At 36.1% G+C, this 27079-nt stretch overlaps 1 protein-coding gene across 1 annotated transcript in view; it reads right to left on the bottom strand.

Annotated features, from left to right (window-relative positions):
- Positions 1 to 27079, bottom strand: part of USH2A (usherin) — a 383410-nt gene that overhangs the window by 235751 nt on the left and 120580 nt on the right. Inside the window, exons 21-25 of the mRNA XM_082050056.1 lie at positions 14032 to 14162; positions 8031 to 8157; positions 7528 to 7629; positions 5835 to 6023; positions 5191 to 5321 (exon numbers count right to left, since the gene is read on the bottom strand). Of these exons, the coding sequence (XP_081906182.1) occupies positions 5191 to 5321; positions 5835 to 6023; positions 7528 to 7629; positions 8031 to 8157; positions 14032 to 14162 (680 nt within the window). The remainder of the gene's footprint in view (positions 1 to 5190; positions 5322 to 5834; positions 6024 to 7527; positions 7630 to 8030; positions 8158 to 14031; positions 14163 to 27079) is intronic.

Genomic DNA, 27079 nt, shown 5'->3' with positions numbered 1-27079 from the left:
AGGGAACCACTATTCACTTTGAACTGTTCTGCATCATGACGATAAAAAAGTCAAGTCCTGCATAGTTCTGGCATTCTCTCTGGTACTGAGCATAGATTCAGGAAATCAAGAGATAAATTGTTTGCTTTGGATAAAATTCTGGGACTACTTTAAAAAATTCTTGATTGTTAATCTGTCCTTGGAAAATATATTATGACATGAAGCCAAAAATGCATGAATGTAGTCTTACTCTTCTGCCAGATGTGTCAGTTACCATCTCTCAACAGACTGAGACAATTTAACTTTATTATAAGAGCATTATATGATAGCTCTAAACTTGAGCAGTTTCTCTGCTTGATAGTTAAAGGTATACTTCCTTTTTAGTATTTGAGGTACAAAGATTAAGCATCACTGAAAAATTTTATTAATATTGTTGTCTACGCACACAATTCTTATTTTGGTATACCTGAGCATGCAATGTTGGAATTAGGAAAACCAAAACTTAGCTTGAATATGGGAGACAACATGAGGGGCAAGAAGACACATGGGCAAGTTCAATGTGCTGCTGGTTACTAGTGGCATTGCTCAGAGACTGACACGTGGACTGATTGTAATAAAAATTTTGTTAATGATCCGGGCAATAGGATGGAGTGGACTCTCAGCAAGTTTGTCATTGTTAGCGAAGGGGGCTGCCACTGGTTGTGTAGACATAGAAAGCAGCTTTGAAGAAAAGGACTGAGGGTCAAGATGTATTACAAATTGAACACAAGGCAGCAACATACCCTTGAAATTATGAAGGCCAGCCATGCACTGGCTGTATTAGAAATAAGGTAGACAGTGGGTCCAAGGAGATTATTCTTCCCCTCACATCCAGACCACATCCAGACTACTGTATGCAGTTGTGGACATTTCAGTATAAGAAAGATATTGACACACTGGAGTGAATTCAGTGGAGGGGCACCAAGTCAGTCAGAGATTGAGTACCTAATGTATGAATTGAGGCTGAGAAAATAGGGTTTGTTCAGGAAAAGAACTTAACTGTTCAACTACCTTATGGGAGGATATACAGAAGACAAACCCAGACTCTTCTCAGAGGTGCATACTGAAAGGGTGAGAGGCAAAAGACAAATTGTAACAAAAGGAATCACAGTTAGATAGATATGAGAATTTTTATTTTTTTTTTTCTGTAATGAGGATGGTCAAAGATTGGAACAGGCTGTAGAATTTGAGAAGCTGTGGACTGTTCATCCATAGAGAGACACAGAATACTGAAACACAAAATGCCTGGAGAAACCTTATCAAACTTAAGTTGGTCCTGCTTTTAGCAGAGATTTGGAATAAATTAGTCCAAAAGATCCCTTCGACCGAAATTCTTTTGTACTTCTGTATTTTCCTTCTCTTCAGGGACTAGTCCCTACCTCTCTCAATCTTCTTATAAACATATGATTTTGAAGATGAAACTAATATCCAGCCATAGCTCCAAGAAAAAACACTCAGATAGGAGTTCAGCTGTGCTGGAGGCTGAATGACACTATGTTGAACTTTCCATCCAAAAGTCTCAATGAATGTTGAGCTATGAGACTGATTATGGCTTCAGCTACTTTGAACTGGGAAGTCATCCTGAGATTCAGGGTTATCAGCAGAGACAAGCAAGAGATTTCAAACAACTTGTCAATGACATTCAGTTTGCGAGACCTTTGAAAGAAACAGTACATGGTACCAACGTTGATCCGGTCTTTCCAGTTCAAAATCAGTAAGTTTAAAAAGATGTTCTGTACTGGTACCAGCCAACAGCAGATGCCCAAACACAGACACTTCAATAGCCTCCTCAGAATCAGTCAGTTTTTAATGGAAAGGGAAAAGGAACCTATTCATCACACCAGATAGAGAAATCACTGGTGAGTAATAGGAATATCACCTTCATAAGTCCCATATGAGTACCAGTCACTTCTTTGCTACTTAGAAGATTTTGAGTCCCCAAAACATTTATTTCATACCCCTCCTTAGCTCCATCATAGATAACATTTTCATCTTGGACATTAGTTATTTTTCTTCATGTAGCTACTTAAGTGCAATAATTTTGAAAAAGTTCCTACAGGACTTCTTTCTTACTTTGATCCTTTGCAGAAGAAAATCACAACATCCTCATATGTAAGCTCAAGAAGTGGAGTACTGCGTCCAGTTCTGGGCTCCCCAGTTTAAGAAGAATAAGGAATTACTGAAGGGACTCCAGCAGCGGGCTACGAAGATTATGAGGGGCATAGAGCACCTTTGTTATGAAGAGAGACTGAGAGAGCTGGGTCTATTCAGCCTGGAGAAGAGAAGGCTGAGAGGGGATCTCATCAATGCTTATAAATATCTCAAGAGTGGATGTCTCAAGGATGGGACCAGACTCTTTTCAGTGGTGCCAAACAATGTCAACAGACACAGACTGAAGCACAGGAGGTTCCATCTGAATATGAGGAGAAACTTCTTTACTTTTAGGGTGCCAGAGCACTGGAACAGGCTGCCCAGATAGACTGTGGAGTCTCCTTCTCTGGAGACATTCAAGACCCACCTGGACACGTTCCTGTGCAGTCTCTGCTCTGGGTGAACCTGCTTTAGCAGGTGGGTTGACTAGATGATCTCCAGAGGTTCCTCCCAACCCCAACCATTCTGTGATTCTGTGATCTCTTGAATTTGACATCAGGTTCATCAGTTACGATGTCTTGGGAGCTGATGCCACTATTGCACATAAAATTCGTGGTGCTTAGGCTTTCACTGCTGTTGAAGTGGTCAGCATCAAGATCAGTAACGCAATCTCTACCACCAGTCACAAATACGTTCTTTCAATCACAACCTCATGAGGAAACACATGACAGAGTGAGAGCCAGTGATTCGTACTCGTTTTTCTGGTCACAGTTTGCTCATAATTATTGTGCCTGGATTAAAAAAGAATCAGACTGACCTCTCTAGCTTGAGTTAATTTTAAGGGCATGGAAGTCATAGAAGAAGTGACCTTTACACAGAGCACCTTCCTAGCACATAATTTTGTCTTGGGTGGAAGACAAGACAGAGTCTTTGGCTGTTTGATAGCAGGCTGGCCGTGTGTCTGGTTCAGTTATTCCAAAACCATAAAGCTAATAAGAGAGCTGTGACCTATGCAAAGGGGAGGGTCAGGGAATACCATCTTACACTGGCACTCAGGATAAGTGGTAAAGCTTCTAATCTGTTTTGCAATGCAAGTGTCTGCTGACCAAAGCTCCTAACAAAGACATCGCAGCTCATGCGCAACATGCTACACACCTCATTTTCACTTTCTATTAACCTTTTTTTGTGAGCTCAAGTGTATGGAAAAACCTTCTGTCATCATTATGTATGTGCAGAACACAAAGCTGCAAGGGTTGGAAAAGCATGTGTATACTCATCCTCTCTAAAATTCCTCACCTAAAGGCTAAGGAGATGTTGAGGTCAGTTGAAAAGTAAGATTAAAAAAAAAAAAAAAAAATCTACTTGGGTTAGGATAAATGCTAAGAAAATTATTTAAACACCGTTTTCAGTGCTAAAAAAATAAATAATAATTTTAAAAAAACCTGCCAAAAATCTGGAAGTATCAGTAGAGATGGAAAGTATTGTGTGTACCTACTTTGTGCTTTTGGCTGTACTTTCAATCTATTAAGTCCCCTTTTTCCTTTACAGTCATAAACTGTTTTGTCATATTTCTGTTAGTCTTTTACAAAGCAAGAGAAAGGAAAAAAAAAAGGATCACATACCACAAGAATCTCCAGAAATAAACAAACCCCATGTTTTACCCCATGAATATTGTTCATGTAAATAGTGCCCCTGTACTGCGAATTACAGAGATATAAGTCTTTTCAGCGTCTTTTCAATGTATAGGACCTTATGCTATTAGCTCATGATCTTGGTCATTACTTGATGGCAAAACTATAGTAATAACACAATTATCAAGACTTGTTATTGGAATTCATTATAATTTTTAACAAAAGCTGCTTGAAAAGATGAAGCAATTAGGTCTAGCAGAATTAAAAATCCAGGAAAAAATGATCTGCTGGAAAAGTCAGTAACATAAAAAGTAAATACAGAGTAAATTATAGTTGACCTGAGAAATAGAAAAAATATATTTATATGTTTTAGGTCAGAAGTTTAAAAGAAAAGGCACATTAGCTATAATGCCATGAAATAAAACAGGCTGTGACATGACAGACATTAGCAAAACAGCTACATAATAATAAAAAAATATATGATATTCAATAAAAATGAAGGGCAAATTAGGTTATAAAAAGTAACAATACCCTCAAAAAAGTCTGAATGTCAATAATTGCTTCTTGGATCAACTAAAAAGAGATACTATTTTCAATCTAATATCTACTAGTTGGTGTAAGTAGTAACTATAGTTGACCCATTAAGTAGTGGTAAACACTGTCTGATTATGTTCAAAACTCTTGGGGGAAGAAAAATACGAAAATCCAGAGCCATGTAACTAAATAAATTTGAAAAGCTGCAACAAACACATTCAACCTTAAACAAAATACTGGAAAAGATTGAAGCACAAGTACTCCTGAGCTTTAGGAGTCTTATTTCAGAGACACAAACAAGGAAGTTTATATGCCTGTTTCGCAAGTGTGCTTAATACAGGATTTGTGCAGCTTCCTCTACAGCGTTGGGAAAACGGTGATAGAGATGAGATGGGATTAAGCTGGACCACTAATTTTTGTGTATATGACAACCATTGTTTCAAATCAAAATGAAAAAATCCTACTGATTATTGAAAACTACATATACCTTAAAGAGAAAGCTTTATTAAGAAACCAAACAATTTCTATCATTAACTTCTTGATTTACAATTGATTTGATTTTGTTCTAATACAAGAACTGGGAAATGGGGCAACTTTATACTTTCCCAGGAATGAACCAAAAGCTTTTAATACATCTTATTCTTTTTTCTAATCACTTTTAATTCAGCAAAGAGAATAATTCTTCTTTTCTGATATTGATATGTTTCTTATTTATGATAAAAATTACACAGGTAACTTATTCTGCACATTTGTTGGAGTCTTTTTGCTCCCCTTACACTTTGCTGTGCACAGCATTTTAAAAAAGTAAACCACTAAATTAACTATTGTTTGAAATTTCTTTAAATATTGGACATATCATAGAAGACAAAAATCACATGTTATATCTGAATATCGTTATTTGTATTTCTGAACTCACTGCAAGATAATCTGGGCCATCTTCATTGTAAACAAACAAAAGCAATCCATTCAGTTGATCTGTTCTAAATTTGAATGAGATCTCAAATTCCAGGCCACCGCTGAAAACACCCGAGTGTAGCTCCAGGAATCCTTGAAAGAAAGTAAATACATGCATACGTTAATCAAACACATAAATAAAGAGGTTCAAGAAACCAAAGCAAAAGTCTAGGCACTGCTTTCTACTTTGACTTGAAGAAGCCAAAGGTTTCAGAATCAAAGGTTACAATTTTATCACTGGGCTTTGTAAAGAACAGTTATCCATAATGTACTGCAACAAACCAAAATGGTGCAATGTCCTAAATTTTGCTTCCTGTCATCTTCTGGTACATTACAGGCATCTGTGTCTCTTCAAATGTGAAACTTCACCTTTTACATGCATATCAAATCTGCATGCAGCTACAGCAGCACTACCCGTCTGCGAGTGCAATTCTTCTTCCATATGGCAGCCTCCCATAAACCCAGAAACCAAATTTTAAACCATTAAAAAATAATCCTAGATAACTAAAACTAATTTGAAAAGCAGAATATTGCAGTACTTTTGATATTATCACTTTTTATATCTCAAGATCATGCTGGGTTAGTGCAAATTTTACAGTAAATTACCTTTGCCAAGAAAATGTGCACCTTCAGAGAGGACAACTGGGCATCCTTCCCAAATATGATAGACATTGTTGTGCTCTTCAGCATCCTGCCAGTTCAGAGGTTCCCAGTTCTCATAGGGAGTATGCACTTTTTTCAAATATATGTCACTGAGACACCCCACAAATCCTTTCTGGACTATCATCTTCATCCCTGCAAAAAGAAAAATAACTTTTTTAAGCCAATCACCTGCAACTAAACACTGGGATTAATTTCTGTGTTTTCTACATGCTCATCGTATCTTTTATGTCCATGTGCGCACTGATAATCAGCCAATAATCAACTTCATAAAGCTGATCTCCAAGCTAAATCCAGATTTCTGAATGGGTATAGTCACTAAAGACAGAAGCTACTGCTATGTAGCTGGAAAATATTAAACATTTTGAGATTTTGCATACAAGTATTTTCAAATCAACAGCACAAATCTACTTCATGAAGATTCCAAGGGAAGTTTTCAGATTTACCCTCTTTAAACAAAACAATGATTATGAAGAAAGGCATGAAACTGCTGAATAGAAACAGACAACACTGCAAGAGCTAGGTCATATGAATACGTTTTTAGAAGCTTCATCAGGAAGTTTTTCTTTCCTTGTTTGGATAAAAAATAGCTGTTCATGGCTGCTAACTCTTCCCTCGCTGTGGCAAAAATATAAAGCAAGTTTTAGAGATGGCTTTCTCTTGAATGGTATTTACAGTCAATCTCATTTTGATTATTTAGCTAAGATTTCAGAAGCGGGCATCCTGGATTACTTTATAAACCACAGTTTCAGAAGAACACATGAACGTATTTCTGGTTTTAGTAAAGTGACATAAGGAAGGAAAAGAGGGAGTTGTGCTCTAGTGTACCTCACATCAAGCCATCAACTAAATTTCAGATCTTTATCAGTGGTGGGAATACAAACTGAATAAAACAGTTTGGCTTTCAGGTTAATATGAAAAAAACAAATAAACAAAACAACAACAACAACAAACACAAAAGCCTGGATACGAATCCACTGAGAACAGCTAATTGTATACTGGTTTTGTATGCAGTCACCTCTCTGTTATCTGCTGGTAGAATATACACTTGGCATATATACTAAGTTTATATACGAAAACTTATGTTTATTGATTCTCCTGGAAGTCAGCTACAATCCAGCTCCACATAAATACAGCTGTAGAATACAGATATATTCATATACCACTGAGTTCAACGCAACAACCCCTGCAGGATCCAAACTCACACCAAAACAGGCCAGCATGTTGCATCCCTGCATCCAGGTGGAATGTATTACCCTGTGCTTAAGCTAGTAATACTAATATGTATGTGTATTTTGGAACAGAATTTGGGAATCTAGAATGTAAAACAGACCCATAACTTTCACATGCATATCAGTTCTGTCTATAAAAATCATTAAAATATACACAGACCACATACACGGCTTTACTGCTGATGAAATCAACTACATAGATATTTTAGTCTATCCCGAAATATAAAATTCAAGAAACTGTCCAGACTTACTTTTTAGTAAAACAATTGTGTAAATAATTATGCAAATTAACTACTGTCCTCATCTTTCTGACACAATGTCAATACTCCCTACAGTACTGCAAAGGCAGTTAACTCAGTGGCACTGTATTGGATTTGTCATATTACATAGACCACAGTCATACTCACCTACATCCTCTCTCACAATAGTATAACCCTGTGGAAGGCCTCCAACAAAAACTCCGGTGTTCTCTCCAATAATGGTACTGCCACTAGTTGCTAAGGAAGAACCTGAACAAAATAAATCATTATTCTTGCATTTAATGCTTTCAACAGATTTTCAACTCAATAACAGAATATTTACATTCGAGAAAAGAGGCTAATGTAACATAATATCCTACCATTTGCCCATACATATCCTGGAAATATTTACAACTCCATTTTACAAAACTATGTTAACACAATAAAAGTCACAAGCACAAAAATACAAACTCCTCATACATAGTATTAAATTACCAAAGATTCGCAGTGGACACACACCTCAGATGCACAAACAAAACACTAGTGATTTTGTCAGAAAATTGAGTGAATTTTTTGCTGTATGGATGAAGACAAGCAGTGGAAAAATATGCAAGTGAACAACACCCTGAGAAATACTAAAATAATAAAGCAAAATGGAACTGAATGATTACCTGTGTACTGCCCATCCACTGTGATATTTCCCAGTGCTTGAATTCTTGTAGCAATTATTTGGTGCCAAGTGTTATCATTGTACTCTTTGCCACCATCATTAGTTGGAGTGACTGCTACTGCAGATCCCTTTTTATTAACAGAAGAATCTGATTTAGAATATTTTCAAAGCAGGATATAAACTTACACCTTACTCTCTATACCACTCTGCAGTATATAACATCTAAAAATAAAGACAAAAGTCCTCTACTTCTTTTGGAATACTGAATTACGTTTAGGACTGATTCCCCCACTAAATTAACCTTCTCAAATAATAAATGAGGGACGAAGAATCTAGTTCAGTTTCTATTAAAAATAGAAAACCCTGTGTCATTCCCCTGATAAAGACAAGGATGAGACACAAATTACTGAGGGTGGTATAGCTCAGATTTCTTTTTTTTATTTATTTTTTTAATAAAGTCTCTATTTAACTAGTTCATGAATTGCTGTGACTGTGAAGTTTGATGGCCATGACTCAACATGCCATCTACAGAAAGCAACTGCTTAGCAGGATTACTGACTGCAGTGCTTGTGTACAAGAAGGGACCCAAAAAAGAGATGTACTTGTAGGACAGTATGAAGGCACGTGTTCTGTCTCTGCTAACTAGGTATCAAAAGGACTTGAATTTTTAGGTGAAAGAGTATAATACATTTAGGAAGGAAAAGGTCACGCCAAGAAATTCAGGGGAAAAAAAATAGGAGGTAGTTAATAAGGATTTTTTTACTTGTACAAGGAATGCTTGTAAAGATGTTTTTCATTTTAACTAGAATTTTTACTTGGCTTTATTAAAACAAAAAATATAATTAAGAGTGGGTGAATTAAGAGACATTCATGGCAAAACACAGAGAAATCTTTCCTGACTTGCTGAGTAAGAGGGATATGACAGATGCTGTTGCCAAAACAAAGATCAAGACTGTAAACATCCAAACAAAATACCCCATAAATGTAATGATGCAATAAAAATAAAATTAATGTATTTCAAGAATTTTGCTGAGATTTCTATTCAAATAGTTTTCCCAATAATTTCTGTAATATTGACTCAGGATCTTCTACCGTACCTGAACAACGTGGGAAAGTAAAGTTACTCTATGTAATTCACAAAATACAATTGTCCTATGTAGCAAGCAACTACTGAACAGTAAGACCATTTTTTTTCATAGAGACTACATAATATTAAAGAATCATGACCTCTGCAGTTACTTTATGGCGTAAGATAGGCTTCAAAAAAATCAGTTTCAAAAAAATATATAAAAGAAAAATAAAAACTTCCTTATAATTTGGGGAACTAGCTTGTTACTTTGCAGTTGCAAACAAGACAGTTCTGAATTTTCTTTTGCCAGATCTTCTAGTACTCTTTCTGGCTCAAGAACTTTAGACTTATGCATATGAAGAAAACCTGTTGATAAAAACAACCACTATTGTGATTAATACTAAAAAAGTCTTGTTAAAAATTTGTATTCTGCCTTTAGAGATGTGCATCTATTAGAAACTGCCTGTCATTAAATAGATTTAAAAACACAATATACATTTTGAGTTGGGGACTGTCACTGTGTATCCTATGCATGAAATATATAGGATATGTACACATGTACATGACAACAGAAAAAATATTTGCCCATTAATATTTACGGCATGTTTCCTACTCCATTCAGCCAGCATCTTGGTACTGAGGCTGTTTGTACAGCAGTACTCTGTCCCATGGTGACAATACAAAGCTATATATCCTTACATACTAATGTGCACTTTTTCATATACTATTTTTTATTGTCTTCCCTCCTATTTCAACATTTTAATATTTTACAAACACACATTTCATTATCGTAGTTTAATAATTAAAACCAGAACTGGTGTCATGCCCAATTAATGTGCCCTGGTAGCATGCCCATTAGTTTTTCCATTAGTGAATTCAACAATACTAATGGGATTACTAGCATGGGATGCTAATTGGGCGTGACATAAGAAACTGGCTTACTTCTTAGCATACCCTTGCTAATGATGAAATTAATGAGCATTTTATTAAATGCTGTCTCATCAAAGTGTACTTAGTTAGCGTTAAAATTGTTACAAACGATGCTGCATTCTAAAGATCAGGTGCCTGAATAAGTGGTTCTTCATATTATGTTTGGCAACAGTCTAGTGCATTAACAGTTTTGTACACCAGAAACCACATTTATTTGTAACCAATTCAATCTGGGACCACACAACCATATGTGCTAACCTGTGCTTAATTTCAATGGGGAAGAAAAAAAAGACTAAAAAAGAAGGTAGTGTTCAGGGTTCAGCACACACTGCCTTGGAGGCCTCTGTGTGAAACTTTATCCAGAGCAACTCTGTGATCACATACAAATATCCTGTTGTGAAATGGCTTGTTATGCATTTTGGAAATCACACATAGGGAACACAATATGGATTAGTTTGCTGAGCCATACAATAAATCTTAATTTGTAGTAGCTCTTGGTAATAAATAAGTAAATATGAATCTCTGTGTTTCTTCATGCTGATGATTACACTCATGAAAATATGTAGAAGCATCACGAATATGGGTGCTCAAAGATACTGTTTAGGTACCAAAGTCTGATTGTAACTACAGTCAAGTTTTTTCAATGCCCAAACTCCTACAACTGAGAGGGTGAACAAGTACTGAAGTTTTGCTAGTGTCAAGCAGCAAGGCCTAGTCAGGATTCATAGCTAGGTATTCTCCATCTTCCTTTTTTGGGGAGCCACAGCTCGCCCTCAGACTGTGCCTACTACTTCGGCCAAAACCAAGGCAATAAGTGTTTCTCCTTTTTTCTGTAAAGTTTAATAAATGGATCATCTTCTAAAATGGAAGAGCTGGATTCAACTCCCTCCATATTGTGAGAAGAATCCCAACACTTTGTCCTCAGAAGACTATCCTAATCACTAAGGAAAATGGTGCTCCAGATTGACCTTAAATTTCCGCTTTTAGTGATTTCACTTTGTATAAAATATTCAGTGCCTTTCTGGGAAAAAGATAGAATGAATGACCTGTAGCTGCTGAAAGATAACTACAAATTTAGCTAGAGTTGATTGTGTAGTTCAGGAGTGGATTTAAAGGCATTATGATGAGAAAAAACTCCACAAACACCTGAAGTTTTGCAGACACACTGAGTATGAAGGAAGGTCTATGGAGTAATTTGATTATGCAGACAGGACTGAGGCAGACATCTGTTAGTAAAAAATCTCATGTCTCCTTTCATGAGTAGAAACCTGCAAAGAATAACAGTAAAATAAGAAGGAAAAAAGAGCAGCTGGACAACACAAAAGCGAGACAAATGAGATGGTCAGACAACAGCCAGATGAATGGTATTGTACATAAAGTTGAGAAGTATAAACTAACAGGAAGAAAAGGATTTGAAATTAGAACTTAGAGAACGAAGAATTTGAGCTGCGGAAGAATCCCCACTTAAGACGACTTGGGAGGACTATCCCCAGGGCAGATACAATGAGAAAACATGCTGCTGATGATGAGTAAAGATACATACCAGAATCCTGAAAGGAACTAAGGGTAAAAATCATTAACCTGTGACAGGACACAGCTGGAAGGGTGCATAGAATATCATACCATGCTGCCCTAAAAAGCAGCAGAGACACAATTGTCATCAAAATGAGTTTTTGCAGTTTTTAAGAGAAGAACACAGAGGCAGGGCCATAAATGCTTATCATAAAAGCCATGATCATCATTAGAGAAAACGATGCATATAACCTGGGTGGGAAACCACATATTGTCAATAAGATGTAATTAAAACCTTTGCATACTAATGCAAACTGTGATGCACAAAGGAAGGATTAAGAATTTTTGCTAAAGAACATGATACCTGACATTAAAAAGATAAGAATAGCAAATAATGACAAAAAGAAAAAATAAACTATGTAGAAAACACAGAAACAAAGCTAAGGATAGTAAGGTAGCACAGCATATTAAAGATACAGAAGACTGAAAAATGTTTCTATCTAAAAGAATTATATTGATGTACGCCACAGTACCATACTTCTGAATCTGAAAAAACACAGCAATCTCTTCCATAATATTAATGAGAAATTAGAAAATACTAGCTTTCAAGAAATATCTATAGTAAATCAAATGTTAAGACCTGCAACTATTCCTGAACACCTTGAATGATAGATTTATTTTTTCTTTTCCTACAAGCAGTCACTGAACCAGAAATATAGACTATTTTAGACTTTGTAAGGGTATGGAACAGTATGGAAGTGATGGTGATAAAAATCAGCATGGGACACAGTTGTCCCAAGCTGAGTCAATTGAAACACAAATGAAGATATATTAACAAACAATTAATTTGTTAAAACCCAAGATAGTAACTATTGAAAATATTGCTGAACTGAGAAGCTCTAGGGACTGGATATGGACAAGGCCTGCATTTTTTAAGGTTAAGAGATAGTGATAAAAAGGATTAAAAGAAGAAAAAGAGAAAAAAAAGACCCAAACCAGTCACTCTTCCACTTGCTCCTCCCTTCTTCCCTGTCCCCCAAATACCATGAATCCAAACAAACATAACATCATCTTGGGAATGAGTCCAACCTAGCTGACAAAGTACTTCAGAAGGTGCAATTCTGCACGGAAGGCTAGGAATAGTATCTGAAGCAGTAAAATACTAGTTGAAAGATATCCCCTCCCATTAAACCAAACAATGCCAAAAAAAAAAGTGAAACTATTACACCTAGAAAGCTCTTGCCAAGGAAATAAAAATTGCTTTTCAGTTAAGTGAAGGTATAAGTGTAAAAGAGATAAAACAAAACTAGTACCTATTGACATGTGGATAAGGGCAACATTAACAAGAACATTAACCATGGTCCCAAAAATTGAAGAAGTACACGCTGATTCACTTTGCAGCAAGGAAAATCCTGTGTGTAAATGCAGTGAAAATAATAGAAATTTATATGCTGGGGACAGAAACAGATTTAGTGGTTTCTAGCATGGGGATCACACACACACTAGCTTCCGTGTAGCATCATGCCTCCTATACAGATCCTTCAGAGCTCATGAGGAGTTTCCCTGCTGCACAACACCTCTGCATCTTCATGGAGCACCAGTCTCTGGACCATGGCAGAGCTCAGGAAGCAAAGGTTAGCAGACCATCATCAAATCTCTAAATCTCCACCACTTCATACCATTAAGCATTTCTGCTCAACCCCCTGGAGGAGTAGACATAAGGCCAATCACATCATGAGACACAGAGGTGTGGTAGAAGATAGGGCTGATAATAGCGACCAGCCCTTCCAGCAAACCGGAGACAGTGGTAAACTTATGAAAAGGATGCACAATACGTCATTCTGCCAATATAATTAGAACATCCCATAATTACTTACAGTATCTTGTAGAGTTATGAAATATAAGTGAGTCTGTAATGCTTTTTTTATTCCATGAGAAGATCCAATTTTGGGATGCAGTGAAAACAGAAAATACCCAAACAGAAATGCAAGGAATGTAGCCTCATTTTTAACTTGGTGAATTTTTTAATAATATTTCCCTCATTATTACTAGAAGTCAGAGACAACTTGCCTCACATTAATAGCAACACACTGATTTCAGTAGGAAAAGACAAAGTCTCAAGATGGGAGGCTTAAAAATAATTGACTAAAAACATATAACCTTTATTTAGTAATTCAAAAATCATTTCTGTTCACCTTTGTAATCTTGGTATTTTAAGCTGTAGCACTGTTTGGTGGTACTGACAAAAAATCCAAACCCATAAAAATGCAAAAAACAAATTGTGAATTGTGGCAAACATAACAAAAAACAAGCAAAGCTTTAGTGTTTCAGTGTTTGTTTAGCCAAAATGTCCAGTTATTTAATGGTTCTGAAGGGCTAGTTAACTTGTATCAATTAAATCAGAAATAAGTTTTTAAAAGGATAAGTATGTAAAGAAGCACTGAAAGGAATAATATAAGCCATTTTTATAGGATTCTGTCTGTTGTTGTACCTGTGGATCAAAAAGAAAGTAAGGACGTCCGTTCCTCAGCTGAAGTGCAATATATTCCTCTTGGTTCCCAGGTGATGCAGAGAAAAAGATCAAACCATCAGGTTCCTGTGTTCTAAATTTCACTTTAATACCTGGTTAGAAAAAGCAAGCAGATGGTTAATGCCAGAAATGGTTCATGTGCATTTTAACAGTGTAATTACAAACAAAAAGTCGTTTAAAAACAGCAGTAAAGTGGCAAACCAAAATCATGGAAGTTTTGTTCACCTAAAACCCTGCCAGTCATTGCAGGAGAAATTTTACTAATGCAGACTGAATCAGCCCTTGAAAGAAATTGTTGTAATTTCAGACACTTACTCATCTTTAAAAAAACATACGTAATTGTTACTTATGCTGTTCAGTAACTTCTTTAAAAAAATGAAATTCAAATATTAGCAAGAGTTGAGGTTTTTCATGTAGATTTTTGCTTGTCCCTTAATATTACTATTGGTAAAGTAGAAATGAGGTTCCTGCATGGAGGGATTTCTGTGAAGAATGTGGGGGTTTGGTTCCAAAAGATATATACATATATATAGACACACATATTTTTTTTTTATATTTATATATATTCTTTTATAAATACATATAACTAAGTGCACAATTACAAGTTTTAACAAAAATTAGTTAATAGCCCAAGCAATAATTCATTAACTAAGCTTAGTTAAGAACTTTTCAGATCATTATCAATAGTTCTGCATTTGGTTTCTGAAGAAATATTGTCTCAGCATATGAAATTTCATCCAAATGACATACAAGTTAAAAAAAGCACAAACTAACCAAACAAAAAACCCCTCATATACCATAGATTTTTTTACATTAATTTTTACCACAAATAAAATATCAAAACAACAAGCTAATTAAACAGCTTGTAAACTTTGGAATATTGTTGTCCATGGTATAAACTTAGTAACTACCTTAGGCCACAATTCATAAATTATGTATCTAGTATTGAGAAATATAATTACAAGTAAACATGTTTTGTATAACCGCCAATTTTTTATTATTATAATGTCTATCTTTTAAGCTGTCTCCTGGAACATTATCTTACAAAAATAAATGAGAAAATTACCAAACCATATGCCTAGCTTGGCCCAATTTTTCCAATGTGCAAATCCAGATATTCTAGGCTGAGTCTATGGTGGAGCCAGGCCTTTACTAAATTTTTTTTGAACAGAAAGAAAAAGGCAACTACAGCAACATCTACCTATACTATAACACTTCCATGACATTTCTGCATAAAGTGCTTTTTACAGAACAGGATCATTTATTGGGCTTTAGCCAACTTCAAACTGTTCAGTCTTTTCACATGTATTTTCACTATCTTATGTCAGGCAGAAAACAGCTTCCAGAAGACATTTCTGAAGACCAGAGGATCCCTCCTCACATCTAATTCAAAAGAACAAATATAAACAAAATAATTTAATTTCTGCAAAAAAGACAATTATTTTATAACACTGTGTTAGAAAATACGAATTGAATGGTTCAAAATGGTAATATTTCAGTAATTCTAAAAGTTTTCAAATATTCCGCAAGAGCTTACTTTCCTCTTTGGATACTGAAGAGGCTAACAAACCTTAATTCCTGCCTCTAGGGCTGCCATAGCTTCATGTAAAGCATTGATGAGTCAGGAACCATCTTTTTCAGACATAGCCCATACAGCAAATTCTTCTACATTTGTCACCTATTATATAATTCAGAAAAAGACACTGCCCCTTTAAATGCAGATATCTTTGAAGTTTCTCAGGAGATAAGGAAGTTCATATAAGCTATCTTTTAATAAGTACTTTCATTCTTCAATATTAATATTTTACCATATTTCTAGAAGTGAGTGCAATGGAGAAGTCAACTATTAAGCAAACTTTTGCCCAATGGATAATATTTTCACTGGAAGATAAAAACCTGTGAAATTAATATTTTTCACAGGAAGATAGAATTAAAAAAAAACATCTGAAGAGATTTCTCAGATAAATAGCTATATAATTGTAAATTCCAATCAAGCAAACTGAAAATTATTGGCAAAGAAAGTTATCTCTTTTTCCTTGCTAAAGCCCTTCTTTCTGTACAACACCAACTAAAACCAACAGAAATTGTATATAAAATTTTGACTACAGCATTAAGCTCTCAGCATTTCCTCCAGGATTACAAACATCAAGCGCTTACTTATTGTTAAGACTGTGTATAACACTTTTGTCTAATCAAAGTACATTTTCCCACAGAAATTATAAAACTAAATTTGGGTTTAACCGTGGAGGGGATAGATGGGGTGTAAAACTGTCAGTTCCTATACACTTCCATATTTAGTTCCTACTCTCTCTGTGAGAGTGTTCCTGCATGCTACATGACATTACAATAGCTAAAATACATTTAAAAATGTATTTCATGAAAATAGATCAGTATTTAAAGCAGCTGCACCTAATGGACAATGGAATTAGAGGAAAAGAAGAAACTCTGAGGACACTTTCCTGTACATACTCATTAATATCCTCTGCTCCATGGAGTTCTTCATACTTTGTGATGGCCTATAGCTCTCTGCATTTTGTTGAGAGAAGCTGGAAAGTATATATTTTACTATTTCTTTAATGTGTTTGAAAATATTTGCGAAGTTCATCATCACAATCATTACATACAGATAATAATCCCATTGATGAATAAATGCTGTTCATTTTTAAATTGCTTTAGTTTTTTAGTAGAAATCTAAGATATATACTTAAAAGTCCTTTACCTATGTCCATATACATATGTACACACACACATATTTGTACATGCAAACACACACACAAAAATTTCCCAAACTTTTTCCAAACACTTATTGGAGTCTCCAATTGCAAGTCAGCAGCCACTTTTCTTTGGGGATTATAGTAAAACCAGAAGAAATTAAAAATCCATTGTTTTTAAAATCAGACTGTGCAAAACTCCCATATTTTGAAAAAAGTCTAACTTTATTCAGAATGACACAATTTGAAGACTGACTTTTATATACTCTTAATACCTCAAACTGCCAAAAAGCTAGATCAAACTAAAAGGTTGAACAACCATAAACACAGAATATGAGTGAATGAAAGGGGGAAATACGTAACATGTCTTGTGGGAACCAACTATCAGGCAAACCCACAAATCCTCTTGATGAGAACTGAGTATTTCTTTTACACTAAAATGACTAATTTGATACCTGTTTTTGCTTATTTTGCTTACTACCCCATTATACCCACTACTGGTAAAACAAACAGGACATTTTAGCTTTAATCTTCTTACTACATAACCCAAATAACTTCAGTCATGTTTGCATTAATGCTGCATTAATCATGTTGTTGCGTATTAATGAGTTTTCAGGCTATGCTAATTACTGTCATAGATTCTGCAGCAGCCCATTAAATATACAAATTACAGAATTAAAGAGCCAGAGCTCTTCATGATTAATCTTTAAATGGAGAAAAACTAATGATGTCTGTACAAAGTTTCTCTCCACTTTTGGCTGACTGAGCCCAATGAACAATCAATTAGGGTATTTGAAGAATAAGAATATTGCACATACAGGTTTGTTGTGCTTTTATGCTATGTAGAAGACACACATTTATAACTTTCTATCAAACAGACTTCTGTAACATATTCTAGTGTTTAAGGTCTCCCAAAGCATTGCACAGGGGTAAAAACTATAGGATATTCCAATTCATTATTGCATACTCATAGGAAGCTGCTGGTTCCATATGAATATAGTAAATCAATCTTCTCCTTTTAGCAAGGACACAAGTCCTGCTACTCCCTAGTAAGAAAGATTTACAGCAAACCTTGGTGAGAAGAAAGCTAAGATAAGTTAAAAGTCATTTGATAAGATTTGATGTATTAGTAGCACTTTATCCTCTCACTTATAGACTGATGCTTTTTCGGGAATAGTGTAATACCTAGTGGTTAAATCAAGAGATTCAAAATTAGAAGACCTTGAGTCTGTACTCAGCCAATGACTGAGGCATGTCACCCAAAAGCCATCATTTAAATGCCCTGCTTCCTTGTTCTTTCCTGAAGAATGGTGGCCAACATCACTTGTGTAAGGTTCTGTAATGTTTGAAAAAATCGTGACTGTTTTGTTCTCCATAGCCTTAAGTTACATATAAAATCAGCAAAATGCCCACATGTATTCAGAAAAATTATCCAGACACTACGTATTTACTGACATTCCAGAAAAACTAATATATCCAAAAAAGGATATTAGTTTAGCCTTCTCCAAATACTGCATATTATGCAGAACATCACAAGACTTCCCTAAAAAACAGATTGTCAGTCTGTATTAATATTACTCTGCACATCAATAGCTGCACTTTAGAATAAACTGGGCCATTACAGACCTGTCCCATCAGTCCTCAATACCATGGAAAAAGTAAATAAATCCTACTTGATACATGAAAGATTTTATATTTATACAAAGCAATTCTTAAAAACAAAACAAACAACAAACAAACAAAGCCAAAAAAACACAAACCTGCTCAGAGCAAGACTAATCATGGCATGAGAATACTCTCATATGAAGATGAAGCGAACAAGTCTGGACTGCTGCATTTAGTGCACAAGGAAGAGGACACAACACAAGCACATGAGGTTGTCTACAAGAGGCCAACAGGGAGCAGGGAAGCTTTCGAACACATCCTCAACATACAAACAAAACAACATTCAAAGAAAATAAAAGCAGAGAAGTTCAAAGGAAAGATGTACCTTTTCATAGTTACTTTACAGCTTCTTCATGAGAAGAGAAATGTAATTATAATAGGACAATCTACAAAATATTGACACAAGAAGTACCTGAGAGTTTAGCAAGGCCCAAGAGGAACTGGAGAGTCTGACTACCTAGATTTACCTAAACAAATAAAATAAGCGTTCAGAAAAACACAGATAAAACACATATCATGGTGAAACCTGGTGTGGAGATGCAGATAATACCATTATCTGTCAGCATTTCTCTGCCATTAGAGTCAACATCCAGTTGTTTACACAAATATTTAAAGCAATACAATCATTAAAGAAACTGGTGTCCTGACTCAAATTCACTTGTTAAGCAAGTCTAGGAACAGAATTCACAACTGTCTTCCACTTCTGTACACTGGGACAGTACACAACAAGCATTCATCCAGCCAGCAATCTTTTTTCAGGGCATAGGTACCAGAGTAGAAATAATAACTTTAATCTTGAAACTTCAGGAGTCAAGTCCTGCTTGGGGTAAGGATCAGCTGCAAGTTTGTTTCTGTGTCGCTCTTAATATTGAAGTAAAATATGAACAGAGGAAACATCAGTCCAATATTCATCTCATGCTTCCTTTGATGTTATTGTCCAACTTGAACAAAATTTGAGAAACATTTTACTCAAATATGGCCTCTCTCAAATACCCGTAATCTTTATTTTTTTTAATTTATCTTTACATAGGCTAGAAAGAAGTTCAACAGACTGATTTGGTTAGAAAAGGAAGAAAATATCTTCTAGGACTAAGAATCCTTTATGAGCAATTTCATTAATTCAAACTATGATATTTAAAGTATGGAAATAGAGGTTAGCATTCATCTTCATTTCAGGATAAATTCTTTAGAGAAAGAACTGTATTCTGTTACCTGTATGTGAATTAGTGCATAAAAAAAGGTCATCCTATGCAACCAGGGTGCAGGTGGGAGAGGCTTCTAGGTGTTAATGCAATGCAAATCATAATTACTAGAAATATGATGACAAGAAGAATCACTTCAAAGATTTACAACAGTGCAATCTATAAAAGGTCAGCATCACAGTGAAATCAGAAATGGGCCGGAGGTCAGTAGCTGTAAATAGCACTTCAATTATAAGGCTTTAGCTAGTATTTCCAGCAGTAGTACAAATGTAACACTGCACAGAGAGTAATTTAACTGATCAAGGGAAAAGAGTATGAATAGAACTGAGTAAAATGCAAATACATCAAAATTAAAGTCAGTGTAATGATCTGAAACACAGCAAATTTAGACAACAGTGCACTAGCCAAGGCAGAATCTCATCACACAGCATCACAGAAGCTGGAAGCACAGTAATGTGGAAATCCTGAAGCAAGTGAAGAAGGTTATTGATTAAACAGTGTACATACAGAAAAGAAGTATAACTAAAATAAGCTAATGAGTGTCTTGAGGGATACTACGGGACAAAAATGGAAATGTAACAAGGAGGGGGAAAAAACCCCAGCCTTTTAGAGAGAAATACATCACCACAGAACAAAAGCATAGTTTCAAGTTACAAACTCAGCAACAAATGCTACTCCCGGTACAACTGTGAAAAAAAGCCAACAACATATCCAAGTTAATGCAGAGGTTTAAGGTAGACCAATAAACTGCAACAAACTGCCAAATTAAGAATTAACTAAAAGGGTTACATAATATTTTCTTCTATTAGTATTTGTGGCAGTATTTCCCCGACTATAACTTACATAATGACCTTTTCCAGAGGAAGCCTAAAACTGGTGTTATTTGCAGGAACTAAGTTCACAAAGGATTTCAATTGAATGTCAGGTGCAAGTCATACATCGACAGCAAACTCACTTTTCTCATATTCACAGGGGAGTGTGTTAGATACACCATGACATACCTGCTGACAGTGAATAATTATTTCCTCAGCCTCCATCACTACAGGTAATTGTAAACATTCACTCATCGCCTTCTAAGGTATTTGCCACCTAATGGAACTACACCTTGAAAGTGCAGCAGGTCCTGCTTTGAAAGGGTTAATAATGTTTCACTAAATTTTGTTCTGTTATCCATGTCCCTCTGTACCTAGGAACTGCACACTCTGTAAATTAAGTGCTTTCTGGGGTTTGGCATGAAATGTTCACTGAAAAAAACATCCACTTTGTAGAATTTAGGCAGAATATTTTACTTAGAATATGATCCACAGCTACCGAAACACTGACTTCAACACCTTAAGTTCAGTTTCAGTGAAAGCATCACTCTTACATATCAGAATATCATGGAAACAGAAAAGTTCAGTCCAAATTCTCTTGCACTGGGTGTGTAGGGTTAGCTACAATCCTGAAAGACAGCCTTGGCCCTCTTCTCTTTTCATTACCGTGTGATTAGAGGCATGAAAGTCAACAGAATAGAGTTAACATGCTGACTCTGTTACTGTAAAAGTAAACTACTGTGCACAATCTTCAATATGTGGAGGTAAGTGCTGCATGAGAAGCTACAAAATCTAGCTTTTTTCTCTTAGAAATTACTTTATTGTATGTGTGACCCCCTGCTTACTCTCACTACTGTTTCCAAATGCACAGAAGGAAGAATTTATCGTGCATCCAGCAGTTACAGTCCCTGGACTGTTTTTGAAAACAGAACTGAGGAGGGAGGGGAGAACCACCTGTAGCAGTTGTTCAGCATCAGCTGCTGTTATAATTTCTTTTTCCTTTCATGGTGTGTTACCGTAAGTATATGGCCCAATAAAAGAAGAGGGGATTTCACATTGATTGTCAAACATGAAGGCCATATTCACCAAATTCACCAGCCTTCTCTGCTCTGACCAGCTTCTGTAAAGAATATGCCCCAGAAAACATGACCCAGTGCAGTAAGCCAGCTGTGGAGGTTTCATCATCAATTTGTAGTCTGGCTTATTCCCAAGAACCAAACCCCTGCGCTCATTCTAAGAGCTAAGTGCACACAGAAGCATAAAACAAAGCTAGCATGGCAATGAAATAGCATTTATCTGTCTGCTGAATAATCAGATACTATGAAATACTTTCAGAGTGATAAATACAATTCAAACCCTCTCCCTTCGTCTGTTTTTTAGGAAAGCAATACAGCGGTATACGGTGGATGTGGAAAAACTCCTGTGCTACACCCAGTAATACAGCTAAAGTGACAAATACACTGCACAGGGGATAGATACAGACAGATATCATGCTACATGCTGTGTGCAGTCACCTACCTGGGCAACAGGGATGGCACATGATAATGATGGCAGTGGAGGAACACAGAGGTCATGTCTTCCTCCTGCCCAGGTGGGCTACTTGCTCCTCAGCTGAGGAGTTGAGGGGAGATTTTTCACTGTGTGTCAGGATGTGAATGAAGAAGTAATAAGCCAACTGATACACAGAGCAGCACCAGCAGTGATATCTGTTGGTGTTCTGGTGCATTTCATGTTCGGTAAGGACTTAATGATTTTCTCAAGACTTTAATCAATACCTAGAGGAAACTGAGTATATCTGCAAATTCTGAACTACATCCACTGGCACAAACAGTAGAAAAGATGATCCAGAAATAAGCATAAGACATTTCAATGGTATGAATAGCCACGTAACTCAGGCTGTAAGGGCTTAAAATAAAGGGCTCAATTTACACAAAGATTCTACTTGAGGCAAACAAGAAAGGGATACAGAAAACTATAGTAACAGGAAATGGATATAGCACGTAACATTTACTTAATAGTGTCATAATTCTGTTTGCTCGATGTAAGTTATATTGCAATAATAAACAAGGAATAAATTAAACTGCCAAGGCACAGGGATTAAAAAAATAACTTCCATACAATTCCCCCTTGTTGCCTTCTATGTATGTATAGTTGATTCTGTCTAACACTTGGACTGTGAACTCTTTAGGGCAGACACTGTCAACTTTTTGTTCCTAATACAAAAGAGACATGTGAAGACTTAAAATTCAACCAATTAATCTAAATAAAAAGAGACAAAGAGAATGTTGAAAATAGTTTCCTTAACAATTTCTTTCACATAGCATAATGTCATTTAGCCTCCATATATTGTGATATTTTCAGGCAGTTATTGATTGATCCTATGTCATCTTTTCAGAATTTTAATTCCTTATGGGATTCTTGAATTAAAGACCACTTTGCTGTAGCCTGCCTGTGTGTGGATTTTTACATTATTGCTTAAATTGTGAGTGATTAGAGGATACATGACTGAATGATCCTAAATGGTGGTAATAAGGAAATTTCTCCTCTTCTTTTGCAAAATTCATTGATAGTTTTTCCTTTCTTCTACCTCTTCCTTTGTCTCAAAGAGACTTTCTGCAACACAGAAAATCATGATTGATTACAATATTGTAAGAGACTAAATCAAAAAGTTGGTGATTGGACATACAACATAATTAAGAAGTAGGAGACTATATGTTTTTGTTTCTTTTTGTATCTTTACCACTTGTAATGCCTCATAGAAAGACACCCATATTTAAAACAAAAAGCAAGAATCCTTGCCCATGTGCTCTAACAATGGCTCAAGTCACCTTTCTTTCTGTCCCCTGTGTTGCTGGAGGATTCAAATAACAGCCAGCTTGACTCCCACTGATTATTGTAAAGTTTTGCCTGTGATGCTTGTGTAAGGAAAAGGGGAAAAAATTACTCACCTCATCCTTAACAATGCTAAAACCTTATTTATAGATGCACTTAAAAACACCAAATCAAAAAGCCTCTACAAAATATTCAATCTAAACTGTGTTTTGCTACTAAAAGGGTGAATTGTATAATTGTATCAGCAAGGCATGTCCGGTGTAAAATGGCATAGCCTTAGAGCAGTAGTAACTACTCCTACATTTATACAGTCCTAAAATTACATTCAGTACTTTGAAGGCAAACATGAGGCTGATGTGGCCCCCGGTGAAAATGAGATTAACACCCCTGACCTAGAGAGCCGGCCAAACCCTCCTGAACAGCATTTGTCTCTCAGCTATGTCGGAGCAGGAATGCTGTCACTGAATTGAGCACTGACAGCCAGGCTTTCAGGCATGGGACTGACAGTTAATCCAGATCCCAAACTTCTGTAGAAAGTAAACATTGGACTGTCACAGCTGACTCCAACGTACCTTGAAACCTCATATGTGTTTACAACAGGACAAAGGGTTTTAAACTAAAAGAGGGGAGATTCTGGCTAGACATGAGAAAGAAATTTTTTAGAATGAAGGTGGTGAAACACTGGCCCAGGTCACCCAGAGAGGTGGTAGATGCCCCATCCCTGGAGACATTCAAGGCCAGGCTGGACAGGTCTCTGAGCAAACTGATCTAGTTGAAGATGTCCCTGCTCATTGCAGGGGGTGGGACTAGATGAGCTTTGAAGGTCCCTTCCAACCCAAACTATTCTATGGTTCTGTGATTCTGTACCCAGCTCAGACCTGTCCCACAGTAAGAGCTCTGAGGAGGGAATGCTTGTGAACTATTAACATACTTCCTCCCATAACATGCAGTAAATTATGCTGAGGCTCTGAGGTAGAGGAAGATTTCAATCGATGGCTTATAAAGCCAGAAGAACTGGGTATTTCTGTCTTAAAGCAACCTTGAGCACTGGCCATTTCTCAGGCTGGCTGCAGTTGGCAAGCACTTTGCAATTCTGCAGAAGTACTGCATTGCCCTGATTTCCACCTCTGACATTTCCCTGGCCCTTTCCTGCCTATATGAAAGGCAGAAGGTCTGGCATAAAACCAATTATGCAGTCTTTGCTTCACCTAGGATTCCCGTTTAGCTCGTTTTTCCCCCTTAGCGCATGCAGCTCAGCAGCATAATGAAGTTTGCACAGGAATATCCTAATTTTTTTTAAATTAACAATTCTAACATGTCGATCCAACATGTGTTTGGAATAAGTAACTCAAACTGGCATATTTTGATCAATGAATTGGAACAATTTAGGAGAGGAAAATGTAAAAGATGGAAGAAAGATTAAAGAATTCTAAAGGAGGTAAATAAATGGAAGTAACACCTAAATTTGAAAGCTAGAGTACAGAGGCAGTCTCTTGATAATACATTTCATGTTTTAAAAATACGGAAAAAACCCTTAAAATAGTAATAATTATATGTGGAAATTATTTGTAAAGGAACACACTGAATAGTGCCAAAACTTTCATGGAAGGGATGACTTTCATCCCAAGATAAAACACTCTTTTCCCTCTCCAATGCAGTCAGTCTTCCCAATGGTAGACATTGTCAAAAACACTTATACCTCACCCCCTCCTTGAATCTTCCCAACAAGGTTTTGCCCTAGGTTCCACAATTCACTTAATAATTTGTTTCTGACTCAAAAGATATTACCTGAGATAGTTGTACCTGCCAGTCTAGCCTTCGTTTTGTTCATCCAATTATGAAGGTTGATGGGAACAAAGACTGTAATTTGTGTAAATAGATTCCCCCTCCTCCCTCCCTGTCTCTGCAGCAAGTCACTGAATTACTTGAAAATGCATAAAATAAAAGCCCCAAGGGCTAAAACTCCACTAAACCAAAATTCCCACTATTTATTACAGAATAAAGATAATGCATTCTGTTAGTGGTGGCACCTCTGCTGGTGAAGCTTCATTTTTAGGAAATCAAGGAATTTTTAAAGTAAACCAGAATAAAAGAGCACTATTAATTAGCAAGCCTGAAAAAAAAAAAAAAAAGGTCTGTATGAAAAATGACAATAGTTACTATTTAGCTAATTTTTTTCTTTACTCAGGAGAAAATATGAGGACACACTCCATTCTAAGCATCTGTTGTTGTAACTCTACCCTAGAATAATAAGACTAATCTCAATTTATATCCATGTAAACATGATGAGAACAAAGAGTTTTAGATATTAAGTATCAGGTCAAGTTATTTACTCTTTTTTCTTCTTTCCCCCCTCCCTGAAGTAGATAGTGTGTTATTTTCTGAACTCCCCAAGAATATCATTCTATACACCACCGATGAGTGCCATCAGTAACAATGACTCTTTGAATTAAAGAATAGAACAGCAGTGTATTTCTGTAACTCCCCCTTGCTTAGTATGAGGAAATATTTTATGCTACAACTACTTGCTTGTACAACACTGCATAGATTTTATAGGACAGCAAAGAAAGACACCTTAAAAAATTCAGAAAGCAGAAAGCATGACCTTCAAAAGCCACAGTTAAATCACAGTAAAGCCTATTCTAACAAATACTACAAAACAAAGTACTTCATAAGAATATGACCAAAAAAGAAAAATCTCTTCTGCAATAACTATAGTAAACACAATATTATTTGCAGAAAGCACTGAAATAATTTTGAAGCAGATATGTAGACCACTAAAAGAAAAGTGGACCTGCATAGCAGAAATTTTGTATTATTGCAGCCAACACATTTGCCGGGAATAGTCTTGTTTTATAATCTAAATAATAACCAGAACCACAGAGAGCAAATAATTGCTACTTAACAAGATAAAGATAGGACTTCAGCAGCAGCACAGGTAACAAGTTAGTTTAATAAATAAGTCCAAAACTACAGAGTACTTTATAAGTAATGATCAATGTTTAAAATCAATGCTTTTGCAAATTGGAGCCCATGCAAAGGGACTAGCACCAGAGTAAGAGGATCCGGTTGATGTATTTTGGACCTGCTGAAATAAATCCATTTATAGGAGCATTTGCAGGATGACTAAGTTAAGAGCACTGCAACAGTCAGGTCTGGCTAAGGGAACGCCTCCTCCTGCTGTCAATATTTCAAACTGATAAAGAGCTGACCAAGTGCAATCAGTGCTGTGATGAATAAAAGAAAGCTTGGGACCATTAACATTAATGGGACTTGTGTGGCTAAACGCTCGTATATTGTACTGAGAATTTACCCAATGAAGATTTTTTTTTTGCTTGTGCTTCCTCTGTAGCCTGTACACTGCATGTGATCAGTCTGAAAACATTTTTAACATAATATAAAGATCTACAATAACTTCATATGATTAATATCCCATAAGTGCCTGGGAGGAAAAAAAAAAAAATACAGAGCTCACTCTGGCTACCTGGAAGACTTGAGAAAATAGAAATGCTGGTTTTACAAACACAGATAAAATTAGCTGATCTAATATCTTTGGGCAGAGTGCCTTAGCCTTGAGGCATAATGACAAAGACTGTAGCACCCGCCATCTAAAATGTGTATTAGAGAATGGTTAATAAACTGCTACCCTAAGAGAGCTGGATGAACTTTTATGGGAAGATGGAAGTTCAGATCAGCAAGTACAGTCCTAAAAACATACATATCCAGGATAGGACCTGGTTCAATAGTTTTAATTTGCAATGTGGCAGACTGTTTTCTTATCATCAGT

Source organism: Streptopelia decaocto (genome assembly GCF_964273445.1).
Source record: "Streptopelia decaocto genome assembly, chromosome: 3".
Classification (NCBI taxonomy): Eukaryota; Metazoa; Chordata; class Aves; order Columbiformes; family Columbidae; genus Streptopelia; species Streptopelia decaocto.
This window is presented reverse-complemented; position numbering and strand designations above follow the sequence as displayed.